Source organism: Eptesicus fuscus, chromosome 9, assembly GCF_027574615.1.
Source record: "Eptesicus fuscus isolate TK198812 chromosome 9, DD_ASM_mEF_20220401, whole genome shotgun sequence".
In the NCBI taxonomy this organism is placed as follows: Eukaryota; Metazoa; Chordata; class Mammalia; order Chiroptera; family Vespertilionidae; genus Eptesicus; species Eptesicus fuscus.
In genome coordinates this window covers 84,784,859-84,805,456 of record NC_072481.1, presented here as the reverse complement: position 1 = coordinate 84,805,456, position 20,598 = coordinate 84,784,859, and the positions used below count along the sequence as shown (strand labels likewise).

The window sequence follows — 20,598 nt, the reverse complement described above, 5'->3', positions numbered from 1 at the left end:
CTTATCTAATAAAAGAGTAATATGCAAATTAACCATCACTTTGTGATAAAGATGGCAGCACAGCCAATAAGGAGGGAATATGCAAATTGATGCGACAAAGATGGCGGCACCGGCTGGAGCCATGGAGCCGGCTGGAGCTTGACTTCCTTGGTTGCCCCAGCCAGTTCCAAAGCCATGGTGGCAGGGCTGAGGCAGAAGCGGTTAGGGGTGATCAGGCCAGCGGGGGTGGTGGGGGGGGGCAATTGGGGGCAAGCAGGCTGGCAGGGGGGGCCAGTTGGGGGCAATCAGGCTGGTGGGAGGGGCAGTTGGGGCCGAGCAGGCCAGGGAGTGCAGTAGGAGGCGAGCAGGCCAGCAGGAGGGGGCAGTAGGTGGCGAGCAGGCCGGCAGGGGGTCAGTTGGGGACGATCAGGCTGGCAGGCAGGTGAGTGTTTAGGAGCCACTGGTCCCGGATTGCAAGAGGGATGTCCGACTGCCCCAAGGGGTCCCAGATTGGAGAGGGTGCAGGCTGGTCTGAGGGACCCCTCCCATGCACAAATTTCGTGCACTGGGCCACTAGTCTATACTAATAAAAGGGTAGTATGCTAATTAGACAAGGAGACCTTCCAGGAGACCTTCTGGACAAAGCCATGGTGGTGGGGCCAAGGCAGATGTGGTTAGGGATGACCAGGCCAGGAGGGGAGGGCAGTTGGGGGCGATCAGGAGGGCAGGGAGGGGAAGTTGGGGGTGAGCAGGTCAGCAGTGGGGAGCAGTTGGGGGCGATCAGACCGGTGGGGGGGGTAGTTGTAGGTGAGCAGGCCAGTGGGGGGGGCAGTTGGGGGCAAGCAGGCTGGTGGGGGGGCAGTTGGGGGTGAGCAGGCCAGTGGGGGGGCAGGCTGGCAGGGGGGAGAGTTGGGAGGCGATCAGGATGGTGGGGGGGGCAGTTGGGGGCGAACAGGCTGGTGGGGGGGACAGTTGGGGGCGAGCAGGCTGGCAGGGGGGAGAGTTGGGAGGCGATCAGGGTGGTGGGGGGGACAGTTGGGGGTGAGAAGGCCGGCGGGGGGGCAGTTGGGGGCGAGCAGGCCGGCAGGCAGAGTGGTTAGGGGCAATCAGGCAGGCAGGCAGGTGAGCGGTTAGGAGCCAGCAGTCCCGGATTGCGAGAGGGATGTCCGACTGCCGGTTTAGGCCCTGTGGGATTGGGCCTAAACCAGCATCGGACATCCCCTGAGGGGTCCCAGATTGGAGAGGGTGCCGGCCGGTCTGAGGGACACCCCCTGTGCATGAATTTTGTGCACCGGGCCACTAGTCCTATATAATAAAAGGCTAATATGCAAATCGACCAAACAGTGGAACAACTGGTTGCTATGACATGCACTGACCACCAGGGGGCAGACACTCAAGGCAGGAGCTGCCCCCTGGTGGTCAGTGCGCTCCCACAGGTGGAGCACCACTCAGCCAGATGTTGGGCTCACGGCTGGCTGGCAAGCTCAGCAGCAGTGGCAGGAGCCTCTCCTGCCTCCGTGGCAGTCGGACATCCCCTGAGGGCTCCTGGACTGCAAGAGGGCACAGGCCAGGCTGAGGGACACCGCCCCCCCCCCACCAGTGCATAATTTTCGTGCACTGGGCCTCTAGTATAGAAAATAAATGATTAGCTATGGAAGATAGAAGGTAGCCCAATAAAAATGAGGCAGAAAGCCCAGGAAGAAGAAAAACATGAAAGCCCTCTTTGCAAATTTCTATGGGAGATCTAAAGCACACTGCTTGTACACAGATGTGTTCTAATGTCCTTGAAACATGGTCATTGGTTGTAGTGATCATCATGAGAGGGTTTTCAGGTAGCTTTGGGCTAGGGACACCGTTTGAGCCTAAATTCTCTTAATTCCATCAAAGCCAGTGTGGGCTCTATATTTGTGAAATCCCAACAGTTCTGAACTCAGTTTACCTGGTACTTCTTACTCAAAATAGTTGTTACAATCCATTTCACTAACTTCCAAGAGAAATATATTGCACTTTTATAATATGAAGATAGGAATGGGAACACATGTGATGGTATAGTGACATTAATCCATAAAATCATAGAATAAAACCAATTATATATTTGTACAGTTCACATTTTCCCCATCCTCATTAATATAAATATATTGGAAACTTGGTCCTATTTAAAAAGTATTTTCTCAAAATATTGCATCTGGGATGCTTATCAACTACAGTGAAATAAAGTTTTGTTAAAAGTTCTATTATTCTTTTAAAAATATATTTTTATTGATTTCAGAGAGGAAGGAAGAGGGGAGAGAGAGAGAAACATCAAGGATGAGAGAGAATGATTGATTGGCTACCTCCTGCATGTCCCCCACTGGGGATCAAGCCCACAGCCAGGGCATGTGCCCTGACCAGGAATTGAACTGTGACCTCCTGGTTCATAGGTCAACACTCAACCACTGAGCAACACTGGCAGGACAAGAGCTCTATTATTTTTAGAGTCCAGTTTCCCAAATCACTGTGTAGTCAATTACAGAGCTAACTCTAGATTATTCATGTTTTTACTTTCAGCAGAAATTTTAAAATCCCAAGTTAACTTTCTTCAATCCCTTGTCCTCTGAAGTTGCTGATAGTATATATATATATATATCCAAGGAAACTAAAACCATTGTATTACTAGCCTAATAGTTAATATATATCCAAGGAAACTAAAATAATTTTATTACTAGCCTGTATTTTATTACAATAAAACAGAAACCTCTTTCCAAAAATCAAACAATCCATGAGGCTTTTTATTTTCCATATCATTGGCTTTAGTAGCATAAAGTAACTCAGGCCAATAGCAAGAGTTAACATGCTGAGCAGTTTCAGTGGCATGTTATATTCACCCAGTTCTATATTTTGGGTTGAAGATCAGGAATGTATCATGAAAAATTAAAATAGCATATACACTGTTTATTTCCATGTAATTAACAAACGACTGACTTTTACCAATGGGTTGTAGTATGTTAGCATGGGTTTTAGACTTTTAAAATCCTTAACAGTTTATGTAAGACAAACAACTGGGGATTCAGTAATGTTCTTACAATGCTTCTATGGAATTCCACATCACATTTTTAGAAAATAAATTATTTCCTGTAGCAGTTAAAGGAAAAGGAAAATATAAAATATGGAATGAAATATGAAAGGAGACTAATGATGGTGTTTTTCGAGTGCTTATGTTCAGAATGCAGCAATGGTATAGCAAAAACCTTTCTAATTTAATATTCACACATCTAGTGATTCTAAACAAATGTTTGCTGATTTTTAAAAAATAATACCATACTAACTTTGTGGAGTAATTGTTCTGGTTTGATAGATATGCAAAAAACTATATAAATTAAGATTACATAAATAAGAAATTCATAAAAATAAGATCACTTGCTTTAATTTCACTCAAAGAATAGAGACAACTAAATGTAAATACCAAGGGAAACTATAAATTATCATAGCATGGGTTATTTAAACTACTTAAATATCAATAATTGGTCTTGGTAGATGGAAGCATTCCCATCTTTTCCAAAAGTGGGGCCATATATATGTATCCTAAATAATAAAAGGCTAATATGCAAATTGTCCCCTCGACCAGGAGTTCAACCAGCAGGCAGGCCAGCCAACCGCCCATGTCCCCTCCCCCTGGCCAGGCTGGCTGGACCGCACCCCGCATGAATTCATGCACCGGGCTTCTAATACACACACACACACACACACATACACACACACACACACATACTGAGTGGCCAGATTATTATGCGTTCAGAGATAATAATAATAATCTGGCCACTTAGTATACACACACACACACACACACACACACACACACACACACACACATGTATATGTATATATGTATATGTATATATGTGTATATACGTAATTTTTTTATTTCTATGGTAAAATTAGGGGGAATAACGTTGCAGGATGGGTTTATGATGACAGACTTAAGGCTTACGATGATCAAACTGTTAAAAAATTCTACTATAAAGGAAGATAATTATAGATTATAGAAATTTTATTTTATATAGAATAAAAATTCTAAATTACTTAAACAAAATATCAGTATGTGTAGGCACACACATACTCCAAACTTGCAGTTATCCAAATATAACAGTGTTTAACAGTTATATACATTTCCTGTGCATAATCTTAACAATAATCCAAAGAGGCAGGAAGTAAAACTTAAAAGAAACCTACCATGTTTATGGATAAATGCCAGCCCTTGTAATATTTGATACATAATATTTCTGATGACTGACTCAGGGAACAACTTGTTTCTGTGAAGAAAGGAAACAAATAAACAGTCATTTAATGCTGCTAACCAACCAACCAAAAGCAATAAGAGGGTTCCTCTTCCCTTGAAGCCCTTGTGGCCTCATAATACTGGATAAAGGTATGCTGTACAATTTCATAGTGCTAAAGATCATAAATTTCAAAAGTGAAAATTAGAATTGTTTTTGTTTCACTGGGTGGTAAAAACTCAAATAGCTAAATTCTATAGCTAAATTCTAAACTGTCTCAAGAGGAGCAAAGTAAATTGGAAAACTCATAACTATCAGAGAAGCCAAGTATGCAAATCTGTACCATGTACGTAGGCTTTGAGTTTTAAGGACATAACTGCTTCAGTTGTACAGTGTGCATTGGTACTGTCCAATCCTATATAATAAAGAGGTAATATGCAAATTGACCTTCATGCCCTTGCACAAGATGGCCGCTCCCATGTGGTCAAAGATGGCTGCCACAAGATGGCAAGCAGGGGAGGGTAGTTGTGGGCAATCAGGCCAGCAGGGGAGGGTAGTTGGGGGGGGGGGGACCAGACCTACAGGGGAGGGCAGTTGGGGGTGACTGGGCTGGCTTGGGAGGGCAGTTGGGGGCGACCGGGCCAGCAGGGGAGGGCAGTTGGGGTCAATCGGGCTGGCAGGAGAGCAGTTAGGAGTTGATCAGGCTGGCAGGGGAGTGGTTAGGGGGTGATCAGGCTGGCAGGCAGGCAAGCGGTTGGGAGCCAGCAGTCCCAGATTGTGAGAGGGACATCGCCCAAGGGGTCCCAGATTGGAAAGGGTGCAGGCTGGGCTGAGGGACCCCCCACCCCAGTGCACAAATTTCGTGCACTGGGCCTCTAGTAAAAATATAATGAGCCACAAATGAGAACCACTTACGTGTTTAACAATGTTTTACTTAACCCAGTATATACAAAATATTACTTTAATATGCAATCAATATAAATAAATTACTAATGAATTTACATTCTATCTTTTGTTCTAAATTTTTAAAATCTGATGTGTAATTTATTTTACACTTATAGCTCAATCCAGACTAGCCACACTTCAGAATTGCCCTATGTGACTAGTAGCTACTGCATTGGACAGTGCAGCTTTATATGGTACTAGAGGCCCGGTGCACGAAATTCGTGCACAGAGGGGGGTTGTCCCTCAGCCCAGCCTGTACCCTCTCCAATATGGGACCCCTTGAGGGATGTCCGACTGCCCTATCACAATCCAGGACTGCTGGCTCCCAACTGCTTGCCTGCCTGCCTTCCTGATTGCCCCTAACCGCTTCTGCCTGCCAGCCTGATCACCCCCTAAAACACTCTGCTGCCAGCCTGTTTGCCCCCAACTTCCCTCCTCTGCCGGCCTGGTCACCCCTAACTGCCCTCTCCTGCAGGGTTGATCACCTCCAACTGCCCTCCCTTGCAGGCTTGGTCCCTCTCAACTGCCCTCCCTTGCAGGCCAGGTGCCTCCCAACTGCCCTCTCCTGCTGGCCATCTTGTGGTGGCCATCTTGTGTCCACATGGGGGCAGGATCTTTGACCACATGGGAGCAGCTATATTGTGTGTTGCAGTGATGATCAATCTGCATATTACTCTTTTATTAGATAGGATAGAGGCCTGGTACAGGGGTGGGGGCCAGCTGGTTTGCCCTGAAGGGCATCCCAGATCAGGTGGGGTTTCCCTTGGGGTGTGGGGCGGCCTGAGCGAGGGGCCTGTGGTGGTTTGCAGGCCGGCCACGCCCCCTGGCGACCCAAGGGGAGGCCCTGGTATCTGGAATTTATTTTCCTTCTACAATTGAAACTTTGTAGCCTGGAGCGGAGCCAAGCCTGGGACTCCCTCCAAGGCTGGCCGGCAGCCATTTGTGTTGGGGTTATAATTGAAACTTTGTTGCCTTAAGCGGGTGGGACCTGGCCAGGGTGTGTGGAAAAGCTTTGCTTCCCCTGTTGCCAGCGACAACCCTGGCCTGCTCTCTCAAGCTCCATTCTGCCGCCATTTGTTTGAATTTGTTTACCTTCTATAATTGAAACTTTGTAGCTTGAGTGGAGGCTTAGGCCTGGCTAGGGCAGGCGGAAAGCTTGGCTTCCTCTGTTACCTAGGAAACCTTGCTCTCTGTGGCTGTAGCCATCTTGGTTTGGGTTAATTTGCATACTCGCTCTGATTGGATGATGGGTGTGGCTTGTGGGCGTGTTGGAGGTATGGTCAATTTGCATATTTGTCTATTATTAGAGAGGATTTACACAAGGCCCAAAGTAAGATCCAAATAAAAGCTAAATTAAGGCTGACAAATATTAATCAATAGTATACCACAAATTAATGTGGCCAACATTAATTATTTGGTGCTGAATTAATTCTTCTTTGACCCTGAAGCCATACTATGTTTTGGAAATACTAATCATTTTAAAGTTTTTCAACTTTATTATAATTTCAACATTTTCTAACATGTTTATTTCAGCATGATTGGCTGGATTAATTTAGAATGTTTATTCGAGCATTCAACATATGGGAAAAGGCCTATTTTTTTTAACATTATATTATTAACTCTATTATATTTTTATGTAGAATTTTAAAAGGTCCCACCAAATGGGCTAGAAGCAAATAATAGAGAAAGATAAACACTGATCAAATTTGGAAATAGTATTTAAAAATTTTTTATGTGTCGATTAATTTTGTCTTGAGAGAAAAGAGAGAGAGAGAGAGAGAGAGAGAGAAGAGAGAGAGAGAGAGAGAGAGAACAGACACACATACACACACACCCTGACCAGAGAAGAAACCCATAACCTTGGCATAATGGGGCGATGCTCTAACCAACTGAGCTACCCAGCCAGGGCCTAAAAATGCTATTGATCATATAGTATTGAAATATTTTTAAAACTCACATTCATAAACTATACATTTTAAAAGAAACAAAATATTTTTATCCTTGCCAATAATTTAATTTTGCAAAAAGAATGCTATATGCTGAAGGTACAGTTTATAGTATCAGAACAAAGGTTAATGTATATTGGTCTCCAATTGAAATGGAAATGTTTACTTGAACAAAAAAGGCTTTTAAATTAATCTGGATCCACAAAACAATGTTTCAGGAAGTTAAGCTACCAAAAACTAAGTGTAAAATTACCACTTAATCTCAAACAGCCTTTTACCATATACACTTGTTAATGATTAAATTTGTACCTTTGATAGTGAATAATTTTCTAAATATCACTTTTATTTCCACTTAATTTAGAAAAGCAGAATTGAATAATGAAATTCTAAAGTTGATTCTTTTTAGTGTTCATTTGCTATTACATTGACCACTTCCACTGACATATATTTATATGTACTTGATTTTTTTCTTCAACAAGTACATTTCAATATATCACGCATATGTTTATCATTTCATATATTTTAAACAGCATAATTAGAAGCCAAAAAGTTAAGATTACCCATAATTTCACCACCTAATTAAGAAACTATTTAGATTTTTCAGTATTCTAATGCAATTCTAATCCATTTGCATATATAACTTTTATATTGTGTCAATGTTACATAGATACAATTTTGATTTCTGATTTTTATCTACTTATAAGAATTTTCATAATCTTATATAATTATTACTTTTAATGGCTACAAAATAATTCTATCAATATTATGCACTATAATTACCAACTTATTCTACCATTGATAGTTATTTCTTTTAAAATAGTTTAGAAATAACTAAAGCTTGGTATAGTCATTTAACAGAACATACTATAATTATGAAGATTATATATCAGCATTAAAAAATGCCTGTTAGTGAATGAATCAAATAAAATAGTATCACCACTAAAATTACAATATGCAAAAATCATGTATGCTTGTATAGATAGAAAGAACTCTAGAAAATAAATACTGATTTGGGAGGTAGAAATCTTTTTACTTTTACTTTAACTGCTATTAATGTTATGATGATATCAGCTTGGAAAATCATAGGCATTCAATCAGTATTTTTTTGAATGACAGAAAAATATGATTTAAGAAAAATTCCCTCATCATCCTGAGGCCTTGAGTATATGTGTGTACGAAAGAAATACCGAGAAAGAAATCAACATCGTTCTACTGGGAAATTTATTTCTAAAGTATCTGAAGATCGTTTATTCAACTCTGGCTTTAAAAGCAGGCAAAATTTTGGACATTAATCTCTCAGATGTGACTGGCAGCTACCTCCAAAATATTATCCTCCCCACCCTGCCTGTGTGGCTCTGTGGTTGACTGGCAGGAGGTCACGGTTCGATTCTATGGTCAGGGCACATGCCCAGGTTGCGGGTTGTGGGCTCAATCCCCAGTGGGGGGAAGAGGAGGGTGGGCATACAGAAGGCAGCCAATCAATGATTCTCTCTCCTCATTGATGTTTCATCTCTCTGTCTCCCTCTCCTTCCCTCTCTGAAGTCAATAAAAATTGTATTTTAAAAAATAAAATATTAATCTCTGAAGCTCATGGCAGATTACTGAAGCTTTCCTCTTTAGATTCTGTTCATAGCCTTAAAAATTAAAATGAGAATTTCCTTGGGATGGGTAACATTAAGTTTTATCATTCACTTAAGCATTCTAATTAATGAGTTTATTAGATCCTTTTTAGAAAGCTACCCATTCCTCCATCCATCCTTTATTAACCTTTCACAAGATACTTGGGAGAGCAATAAAGATAATTTTCTCAATTTTGCCCAAGACCAGTTTTACTACTGAGTATTAAATTATAAATAAATAGATCTTTGTTTCAAAAAGTATAGATAGTATGTGTGTTTTTATGAAACATTAATTTTGACTTTTAAAAGATTATAGCAGAAAAAAATGGTGGCTATGTCATAGCTAGTTCTTCAATGTTAGATATTATCCTTTGATGATGATAACTAATTAATTTAAATCCACCTTTTGGAGAGATAATCTGAACATTTTAAAGTGTGACATATTGAAGGGATCTGAAATTTATGGAGTATCGAGATAATGGGGAAAATATAATTTTCATAAAATACAGACATACCTGTCTTTCATTAATTGATAGAGGTTTTCTTTCATATATTCAAATATAAAATAAAGATGGTCATTTTCTCTGATAACTTCTTTTAGTTTAATCACGTTGGCATGATTAAGTTTCTTCAGAGACTGCAACACAGCAAATAAGTAATAACATTCTTATAGCAAAGTTATAGAAGTTGGCAAAATCTCTTCAATGCTAGGTATGATAATGATCTTAAGTAATAGTCTATTTCTTATGCATTCATTAATGAATTAAGTTTTAACATCTACAATATTTATGTCTAAAAAATCTTAGAACACCTATTTAAAGTAAGCAGTAAACTGTTTTAAGCAATGAATGTAAGTGTGAAAATAAACCAAGTCAACAATATGCCACTTTTTTCTCAGTCTATTAACTAGGTTTACCTTTGGTCTGATTTTACTATCTAAAATCCCATGCAAAAGTCTCCAAAAAATTTACAGAAGTCATACAGCATAAAATATAAAGAAATGGTATATAGTGAATTAAAAAGTTGTCTTTCCTTTGATAATATAAGTTAAAATGCTCTTTTACAAGTGAGAGTGTACTTTCAAATATATAATTATAGTTATTTTCTGTTCTCTACTGACATTCTGATGAGAAATGAGAAATTACTTTAGAAAGATAAAGGAAAAAGTAAAAAATATAATTATTGTTGTACTGCTTCCTACAGAGAGAAGAATAGTCTCCTTAGCCACCATCCTCAGAAATGAGAGATGTGTGAGGTAGAGCTAAGGCCTTCTCCTGTTCGTTTCACCTCTAGGATTTTACCTTAACTTCTCTCAAGTTCATACATTCATCCCAAGAATAGAACTTTCTCTTCATCCTGAAATTTAAAAAAGTTAGTTTAGTGTATGGGGACTAAGAACTTGAAAACACAAATTATACCGTTGGCTTTCTTACTGGTATTAGTTCACTTTGGGCAAGCTATGATATCACTCTTCTCTCCTCCTTAAAAACAAATCACCTCCCTTCTATACATCTCAAGGCTATTTGGTACAAGTTCGCGACTTTGTCATATCTGAAATTCTGCTTTAACACAAAGGTGAAAGAATTAATCTTCCTTTCTGGATGAATTCTTACATTTCTCTAATCAGTTTTATTGTGCTTCTCTAGAAGTCCTTCCAAAAGTCCCCTCCTCCTTCTAGAACTTAAAACATAAATATGAAATACTATAATTAGATGGAGTAGGGAAAGAAATGACAAATTTTGGCAGCAAATTTAGTAAAATATTTTGTCTGACAACTTGTATATCATTACCTCAGCTTTAAACAAGAGGCCCATAAAGTTAACTGATTTATTTAAATCAACAATAATTCAGAAGTAACCAAACTTTAGAAATAGCTTTCTTGAATTTTGTTTTTACTTCCCCTCTTCCATGCTAATGTTGGTTACCATTCTATATAATAAGAGAGGAATATGCTAACTATCCATTACGCCTTGAGGAATATGCTAATTATCCATTATGACCAGATCTGCAGGAGGGTGGGGCAGCGAACTACAAGCGGGCAGCAAAAAGCTAAGGAGGGAGCAGGGCAGCTATGAGGGGGCAGGGGGGCAGGGGGGAAGCTACAGGAGGGTGGGGCAGCAGGCAGAGAGCTACAGGAGGGCGGCAGAGAGCTAGTGGTGCATGGATTTGTGCACAGGGCTACTAGTTAGAGATAAATCTATAAATAGTGAATTTAGGGTAATAAAGTAATTCCACTATATATACCATAGATAGAGATTATATTATTTATATGAATGGATTTTTAGTCACCATACAAAATGGGAGACAAGAAAAAATAGGATTCATGTTCTAAAAAATGTTTCTTCAGGTGTAGAAATTACAAGGCTGGATAATGAAAAAATAAAAACCCTATATGCCCTACTGTTTTCATTTAGTATTATAATTTCCTATTGATATGTCCTAGAAGATTCTCGGGAAGCTTAGAGTTTTCCTTATTTATTAAACTAACCCATAGGGATTATTCTGAGCCTCTACAAGAGTATAATACACAGGGGTAAGGAAATAAATAAAGGAAAGGCAGCACAAAGAATTAGCAACACATCATGGTAGTCAAGAATGTAGCTGTGGAACTGTTCTGCCTGGATTCAAATCCTCACTCAGCAGCTCACTGATTATATGACCTTGGAAAGATTACTTAATAACCGCTCTGTGCCTTAAATTCCTTAGCTATAAAGTAGAAACTACTGCATAAGAAAAGCTTATTGTAAACTGCTTAGTTCAGCACTCAATAAATACTAGATGTACTAAAATATATGATCGTGTATATAAGACATGTATTCACAAGCACACAAAGGAAAAGAAAGATGTGTTTCAAAGGTAAAGTTTGCAGGGTCCTATACGGTACCTTTTGATGGCCACCAGCTCCCCAGATTCATTACTCTTGCCCATCAGCACACTCCCATAGGTGCCATCCCCCAGCTGTCGCATGGTCGTGTACCGGTTCATCTTGGAAAAATAATGCGGCAGAAGTTGTTGATTGCAATGGCTTCTTTGTTGAAAATAAATTTAAATGCTTCTCTATTTTTATTTGTTTTTGCTGTTAGACTGTTGTTGCTATACTGGTAACAGGTTTGTCATCATTAAACACAGGCTCTTCCCCAAGATTATGTAGGTTCATGAGCTACAGCAATAAGGAATGTGGCAAGGAAAAAGTGCATCCATTCTTATGAACACCCTATAAAAATAAGAATAAAAACAATTTTCATTAAATTGTTTCATTCATTTAAAAAGTTACTGGTAATCTATAGCACAGGGGAAAATTATCTATATATATAAAACCCTAATATGCAAATAGACTGAACGGCGGAACAACCGAACAACTGGTGGCTATGATGTGCGCTGACACCGGAGGGTGCGTGCAGAACATGGCAGGTGTTGGCTGCGGCAGGGTGGTGAAGCAGGTGAGCGGGGGCACCAGACCAAGGTGGGGCACCGGTTCCTGTAATCGGGGTGAGTCTCTGGTGGTTACTGAAAAATCTTTGCTCCTGGCACTGCGGTTCTGCCCGGTGCTGGCACCTGCTGCCGGCAACAGCCCTGCTTGCACCCACTGTCAGCCCTGATCGCCCCTGAGGGCTTTTCCTGAGGGGCAATTGGGGCAGCAGCTGCTGCTCACACCTGCTGACGGCACCGGCCCCGCTCACACTGCTGGCACCAGCCTCAATCACTCCATGCTGTCAGCGGGTGCGAGCGGGGCTGGCGCCATCAACGCATAGGAGCGGCGGAGCCGGGAGCGGGGCTGCTGGCAGACAGGAGACTGGGGGCTGCGGCGGGAGGGGCCAGGCGGGGGCGCAGAGGATGGGCCAAGACCCACCCCTGTGCCCACCACAGCCTTGTGGCCCACAGTTCCTTTCAAGGTGTACGAATTCATGCACTGGGCCCCTAGTAAATAATATAAATACCAATGTGTTAAACATTTGTTAGCAAATCATTTGTGCCTTTTAGAATGAAGTTCACATATAGCAGAATAACACTCATTTGGCGATTGCTTCATTTACATGGTACTGTGCTATCTATCCCATGAGTGTTTGATAAATATCGGCCAAATGATACGTGTGATTCCTTTTTTATTGAATATAATCTATATTATTCCAAAACAGACCTTGGAAAATCAGACATCTATACTATATCAATTATTTGAATCAATGTCTGCATTGTATTTAATCTGACCCACAATCCCTTGCATGAAACTCCTAGGCCAGATTTGTTTGGAATCCAGGAGTTTTCATGTTTTAGAAAAGTAATATGCTGCATATACCATACTAGAGGCCCAGTGCATGAAATTTGTGCACTTGTGGGGGTGTGTCCCTCAGCCTGGCCTGTGCCCTCTCGCAGTCCAGGAGCCCTCTGGGGAAGTCCGACTGATGCAGAGGTAGGAGAGGCTCCTGCCACAGCTTCTGTGCTCGCCAGCCATGAGCCTGACTTCTGGCTGAGCGGTGCTCCCCCTGTGGGAGTGCACTGAACACCCAGGGGGCAGCCCTGCGTTGAGCGTCTGTTCCCTGGTGGTCACTTAACGTCATAGCGACCAGTTGTTCCACTGTTTGGTTGATTTACATATTAGCCTTTTATTATATAAGATGTTATATAATGCCTCCCATTAGCCTCATAACCATACCTACAGGAAAATGTATGAAAAGTATACTAAGTAAAATAAATAAAGACTATGAATGGCCTCATATCATTCAGGTCATATTTTGTTGCAAATGAGTTTGCACAAATTTATTTTTAAAATTTCATCTTTCAGAACTTTATGGATTTTAAAACTACAAATAAGGGATTGTGGACCTGCATATATTTGAAGGGTACAGGTTCCAATAGATTCTGATTTTATTACTATAATTACAGAAAAACAAAGCACTAGCCTTAGTGTTTACTTCATTACAACATTTGTTTCCTCCATTGTTCTCTCATAGTTCCACATTTCAAGGAACTATTTCTTAATTCATATCTATTTTTCATTCTTATTTTGCTTTTTAATATCTCTATTACTTACAAGGCTTTATGCTTATTGCAGAATTTTGGCACCATTATAATAGAGTGTTTCAAAATGCCTTTTAGAAAAAATAAAAATAAATAAATAAAATGCCCTTTATAATTTGGTACTTCATTAAAAAAGTATTCTCCTTTCATTATAACACTGTTTAATTTCTACAAAATCAAATCAAATAATAAAAATTGTTTGTCTATTACATCCATAAATTTAGGATCAATAAGGAGTGATGTCATTCTCAAAGTAACTAAGTTTTCCAATGATAGGTTTTCTGGAGAAAGAACAAGTATAGAGAAGTACAGTAAAACTAGTTGTTTCCTATATTCAGGAATGTATTTGTTCACAGGAAAATTTGGAAGAACCCTTTGGGGCTTTTCAATAAGAGGGAGTGTGTATTAATTTATCATTTATTTTACTTCATATACGATTTCCACCCCTTCAAAGCCACAAGGGAAATCACTTAGGCTATGTTAATTCTGTGGTCAAGATCTGGAAAAAGGGATCATGATAGTAGCTTCCAGTTCTATTTAGGGGTTCCTTCATTTTTTCTCAGCTTAGGTCAAAGCAAATGGTTTTATCAAAGGCCAGCAAATTATTCCATTTATGTAGTTTTTTGCAAATGGCCTTTACATTATACAGACACAGATTCTAAATATTAAGGTACTAATATAGAAAAAGGCAATATCCCTTTGCAGGGTACCTGACCAAAACATGTATTTGCTCTTATTAATTTTTACTTTATCTGTATAAGGAAATTTTGAAAGCTCTCTTGGGTTGTTTGTTTCATACTATGTGCTATGATTAAACTATGGACTGAAATGCATTTTCTTTGATCATTTAGAATTTTATTAAATCAATATTTTGCAATTTACTATCAACATGTTAAATTACTTGACATTCTTTTCTAGCTACCCTATTTAAGGTGACATACTCTCTTTTAAGGAAATGATGCTCTCTATAGGTTTATTGCATAAATAACAATACCGAGAATATATTTGTCCAAAAGGACATGATGGCCATCATACCAGTAAAATCCTATCTAATAAAAGAGTAATATGCAAATTAACCATCACTCCACCACACCCACCAACCATGTCCACCAACCAATCAGGAGCACATATGCAAATTAACCCAACCAAGATGGCTGCGGCCACGGAGAGAGCAGGAGGCTTGGGTTTCCCCGGTAATGGAGGAAGCCAAGTTTTCCACACACTGGTGGACCCAGGCCTCCATTCAAGGCTACAAAGTTTCAATTATAGAAGATAAATAAATCCCAACAAAAACGGCGGCAGCCACAGAGCTGGAGAGAGCAGGAGGCTTGGGTTGCCCCTAGCAATGGAGGAAGCCAAGCTCTCGCAGCCCTGGCCTGCCTTAGCCTCTGCTACAAAGTTTCAATTATAGAAGATAAATAAATCCCAACAAAAATGGCTGTGGCCATGGAGCAAGCAGGAGGCTTGGCTCCGCTCAAGGCTACGAAGTTTCAATTATAGAAGATAAATAAATCCCAGATACCAGGGCCTCCGCTTGGGTCACTGGGGGGCGTGGCCGGCCTGCAAACCACCACAAGGCCCCTCGCCCAGGCCACCCCACGCCCCAAGGGAACCCCTACCCTGATCTGGGACACCCTTCAGGGCAAACCAGCTGGCCCCCACCAGTGCACCAGGCCTCTATCCTATCTAATAAAAGAGTAATATGCAGATTGACATCACTCCAACACACAAGATGGCTGCCCCCATGTGGACACAAGATGGCTGCCCCCATGTGGACACAAGATGGCCACCACAAGATGGCCAGCAGGGGAGGGCAGTTGGGAGGGACCAGGCCTGCAAGGGAGGGCCGTTGTGGGCGATCAGGTCAGCAGGGGAGGGCAGTTGGGAGGGACCAGGCCTGCAAGGGAGGGCCGTTGTGGGCGATCAGGTCAGCAGGGGAGGGCAGTTGGGAGGGACCAGGCCTGCAAGAAAGGGCAGTTGGGGGCGATCAAGCCTGCAGGGGAGGGCAGTTAGGGGTGACCAGGCCGGTAGAGGAGGGAAGTTGGGGGCGACCGGGCCTGCAGGGTAGGGCAGTTGGGGGAAGACCCAGGCCTGCAGGGTAGAGCAGTTAGGGGCTACCAGGCGTGCAGGGGAGGGCAGTTAGGGGTGACCAGGCCTGCAGGGGAGGGCAGTTAGGGGCAAACAGGCTGGCAGGGGAGCAGTTAGGCATCAATCAGGCTGGCAGGGGAGTAGTTAGGGGCTGATCAGGCTGGCAGGCAGAAGCGGTTAGGGGCAATCAGGAAGGCAGGCAGGCGAGCAGTTGGGAGCCAGCAGTCCTGGATTGTGAGAGGGATGTCCGACTGCCCGTTTATGTCCGATCCTAAACGGGCAGTCGGACATCCCTTGAGGGGTCCCAGATTGGAGAGGGTGCAGGCTGGGCTGAGGGACACCCCCCCATGCACAAATTTCGTGCACCTGGCCTCTAGTTATAAAATAAAAACACGGAATTAAATAACCTATCTATGATCAATCAGATAATCAAAGATGGAGTCAGTCTAATACTTGCATTAGCCTGAAACTGTGGGCTTTTAAAATATATTTTGTTGATTTCAGAGAAAGGGAGAGAGAGATAGAAACAGCAATGATGAGAGAGAATCATAGATTGATTGGTTGCCTCCTGCATGCCCCACACTAGGGATCAAGCTCACAACCCAGGCATGTGCCCTGGAGAATTGAACTGTGCTCTCTTGGTTCATAGGTTGATGCTCAACCACTGAGCCACACTGGCCAGGTTGAAACTGTGTTGTTTTTTTTTAGTGTAGTCCCTAACTTCTAAACAATTGTCTTTTACAATCACTGATAGAGCTGAGTGCAAGAAACCACTCCTTCTTTCTCCCAAGCCATTCAGAATTACCCTACAACAAAAGCTACCGCCACCTTCAGATTCCTAACCCAACTCTTTACCCTAAAACACCCAGATGCTACTGACAAATTGGAAAGTACAAGTTGTGTTCATCAATTAACAAAACCCTGGGGCTACATCTGGCTTATCCTATGCCTGAAGGACATAGTAAAAATAATAGGCCAGAAACAGTGAGGGGAAAGAAAATGTAAGGAAGAAAGGCATCTACCTGGGGCTCCCCTCATGAAAACTTTATGCTTTACTTCACCCTGAAAACTATTCCATTAATACAATTAATAGGATAATAGCATTATCTCTCCTTTGACAATTTGTTGCATACACAACAATTGTCTTCATGTTAACACCACATTGCTTGAGAAGGAAATTAGAGAGGGAGCTGCCCCGGTGGGAACAGAAGTTCAGAGGTAGGAGGGTGTCAGAAATAGTAGTCAAAACTTTACCTTGCAGGACTTAACAGCCTGTAAAAGTGGAATTAATTGGCTTTCTTTTCCACTATTAAGACCATGAATCACCACCATTACCAGTGCTATTAGCCCAACAGATCATTCAGTCATCAATCACTTTCCAAATTTGGCCCCAAAGCCCAAACAGTTTAGAGTGGTTGTTGGAAACTTTGTTCCAGGCCTGACAAACTGACTTTCAAATGTACACTGGGAATACAAAGTCTGTTTCAAGTGAGATGGCTATAGAATAGGACAAATTTTTTTTCTTTTTTTCTTTTTAAATATATTTTATTGATTTTTACAGAGAGGAAGAGAGAGGGATAGAGAGTTGGAAACATCGATGAGAGAGAAACATCGATCAGCTGCCTCTTGCACACCCCCTACTGGGGATGTGCCCGCAACCAAGGCACATGCCCTTGACCGGAATCGAACCTGGGACCCTTGAGTCCGCAGGCTGACGCTCTATCCACTGAGCCAAACCGGTTTCGGCAGGACAAATTTTTTAAACTTAAAACTTCTTCTAATGCCACTTCTTCAAAATAGACTCGCCCAGGCCGTGGTATTTTGTGGAAGAGCCACACTCAAGGGGCCAAAGAGCCGCATGTGGCTCGAGAGCCGCAGTTTGCGGACCACGGGGATAGGGTATACTTACATTCAGGGAAGAATAAATTGGACATGGCCATTTCCCAGCTTCTTTCATGGGGGGGAGGGTGGGGTACAATGGTGAAAATCATAGGTATGACCCTACCTGACCTTTTAGTAAAACAAATTTACATACTGTGCTTCCAAACAAAAATTTTGGAAAGGCCTCTTTTGATTCATATAATTACAAAATAAATAGCTTTCCAGGGTGAGATGCTAACCATTTCAGCTGTCCCCTTACAATGGCCTAATGTGAAGACGCATAGACATAAAGTTTTTTTAAAAAATAAAATCATTATTCCCATGTACCTACTCACAGAAACAACTACTTTTATAAGTGTAGCATAGCAAGGTCCTAAACTGATTATTCGTCAAAAGAAATACATGTAATTTAAGAAACAGACTGCCTATGGGTCCCCAGTTCACACACTACACTGTTTCTCTACAAGTTACATATATTCTTCTCTGTTGACCTATGGAAAGCTAATTCTGCAAAATAGGCAGGTAATAATATGATTCCTTATGTACATGAATATTTCCATATATATGCAACAAGGCAAAACACAAGTACACGCAATGTAACTATGATCCTCAATTTAACAGAAATGTTAGGAACTTGGAATTTTCTACAATCAAGCTACAATATTTACTTACTTTCCTATGGGTTAAACAAACCTTACATTCTGATTTCATGAAAAAGACATTTATTTAGAGGCTTAATTATAGATCTACATTAAATAAAATACCCATATAATCTCTCTCCCATTCTCTTTTTCATATTTTTATCTAAGTGCACAATTACTGTAAACTTGGCTTTATTCTGAACAGCTTCTGCCAGTTAAGTTGGGATTTAGATAGGATTAAAGATTAACATAGAGGGCAAAAGGAGGGTAAGACTTGTGTCTGCCAGCCACTTAACAGATATCGTTTGGATATCTTCCACTTGTCTACGTAGAACCTGCTGTAATGATATCACTCCAAGGCTGGCATTAACATTTATTTTTTTACAAGTAATGTCTTAAAAATCACTAAATTGTTTAAAAAGCAAAACAGAAAAATGATTCCAAACTAACTAATATGTTTACAGAAATTAAAAGGGCAGCTTTTACAATGGGAAAACAAAGATTCTGTATTAAAATATAAAAGCATGAGTGCTTTGTGCTAATATTCACAAATCATTTTAAAACTAAACAAAGCCAAAACCCCGACGAAGAGATCAAACATCCTTGTCCAACGAAGAGATCAAACATCCTTGTCCAAGACCAGCCTCGCCTAGGCAGCAGCCTCCTTCCCAGAAAGAACCTCCCTCCCGATCCAGCAGTGGTGAGCTGGGGGGCGGGGGACAGAAAGGAAGGCCCAAAGACTGAAGAGTAACTTTTGTCTCCACCACTATTTTGACTCAATGGGTTGTCTGTCTGGTTAAAATAAGTCTGATAACTTTGACTCTATGGAATTCCGTTATCATTAGAACAAATGTTCGCTCATTTAAAAAAATTAAACACAATCACATGAATCTTTCCTTTTAAAATTGAGGTTACAAACCACGAAAGACCAGTTTTATGGCTCCCCCCACCTTCCAACCCATCTCACTTGCAGTAAAGAAACGGTTTTCGTTACACCGATGCTCTGAGCCTTTTTCTGCAACCCTTAAAAGGCTTCTCCCTTTTTTATGTTGTGGTGTGTGATCTGAACTCAATTCGCTGCCTTCGGGAGACCCCGCCCGCCTCCACTCCGGAAAGTAATTTCCCCTCGAGCCACGCAGTAGAGGGAGCGGCGGCGATGTGAGTGTGTGTGTGTGTGTGTGTGTGTGTGTGTGTGTGAGTGTGGGGGCGGGGGGGGGGAGCGGAGGGGGACTAAGGAAGAGGTTCGGGGGAGGGGTCCCTCAGATCACGGGTGTCCCGCCGTCACCCTCCCACCTGGGACCAAACCTCGCCGTCCAGGAGCGCAGGAAAGTGATCGGGGAGCCTCGGAGAGCAGGACCGCGTCGGCGCAGGCCGCCCGCTCCGCCCGCCCCGCCCCTCCCCGGCCTCCTCCCGCTACCGGCGTCCAGGCCCCTTCGCTCCTTGGAGGTTGGCCCTGGTAGGATTGGGCGTCGAGGGGACATGTCGGGCCGGCCACCACGACAGGTTCGGACTGGGCTGGGCGGAGGGTGGAGGCCCCGCAGCCGGCTCAGGAATACCTGCCCGCGCCGGCCGCTTACCTCTTCTGCTTGGGTGTGAGGCTCGGGCGTCTTGTGTGTTTCATCTCCTAGGAAACGGCTGGGGTGCGCCAGCTCCTGCGCATCCGGCCGGTTGACACCCGCCCACAGAGGGGCGTGGCCTAGACGACAGGCCCCTCCCACCCTGCCAGCCCCGCCCCATCCTGCGCAGCTCGGCTCCCTGAAGGGCGGGGCTTCCGGGAACACCTGGGCGTCCTTTGAGCTCATTTACATTTCTGCCTTTTGGGTCTCTGCCATTTAGATTTGGAGTTTGGGAGAGTCTTGATGACCTTTTCAGTTCTCTATAGAAAGTTGATTGGTTTGCCTTTTATTTTGTTTGGTGTTTGCTCCAATTCATTCTACCAAGTCTTGTTTGATTCACTAAATCTGGTACCCAGACTTGGGAAGGGCAAGATATAGCATATCTTGGCTCTTCTATGGCATTTCCTCTTATATTGGTCAATTCCTCAAGTGTGTGTTATCTCTTAGGCCACACTTCTAAGTTTGTTTTTATTTATTCATTCAGAGAACCTACTCAGTTGCAGTCACAGTGTTAGATGGTGGTATTTACAAGATAAATGAATGAATGTGTGAATAAATGAGTAAACAGTAGTAGCTAGCCTAGAGTTCGAGAGGAGGATACCAGTACACTTATG

The 20,598-nt window shown here is 42.2% G+C and overlaps 1 protein-coding gene across 7 annotated transcripts in view; it reads right to left on the bottom strand.

Moving 5' to 3' along the window:
- Positions 1-20,016, bottom strand: part of MAK (male germ cell associated kinase) — a 60,822-nt gene extending 40,806 nt beyond the window's left edge. For 6 of the 7 annotated variants that reach the window (XR_008557106.1, XM_054721477.1, XM_054721479.1 and 3 more), the window contains exons 1-5: positions 19,786-19,946; positions 11,627-11,956; positions 10,044-10,098; positions 9,258-9,379; positions 4,189-4,268 (exon numbers count right to left, since the gene is read on the bottom strand). Coding sequence is in view for 6 of the 7 variants with exons in the window: in XM_054721477.1 (XP_054577452.1) it covers positions 4,189-4,268; positions 9,258-9,379; positions 10,044-10,098; positions 11,627-11,727 (358 nt within the window). In the remaining variant the exon portion in view is untranslated. Of the gene's footprint in view, positions 1-4,188; positions 4,269-9,257; positions 9,380-10,043; positions 10,099-11,626; positions 11,957-19,785 lie in introns of all 7 variants that reach the window. The other variant, XM_054721478.1, reaches the window with a different exon arrangement.
- Positions 20,017-20,598: the final 582 nt, after the last annotated feature.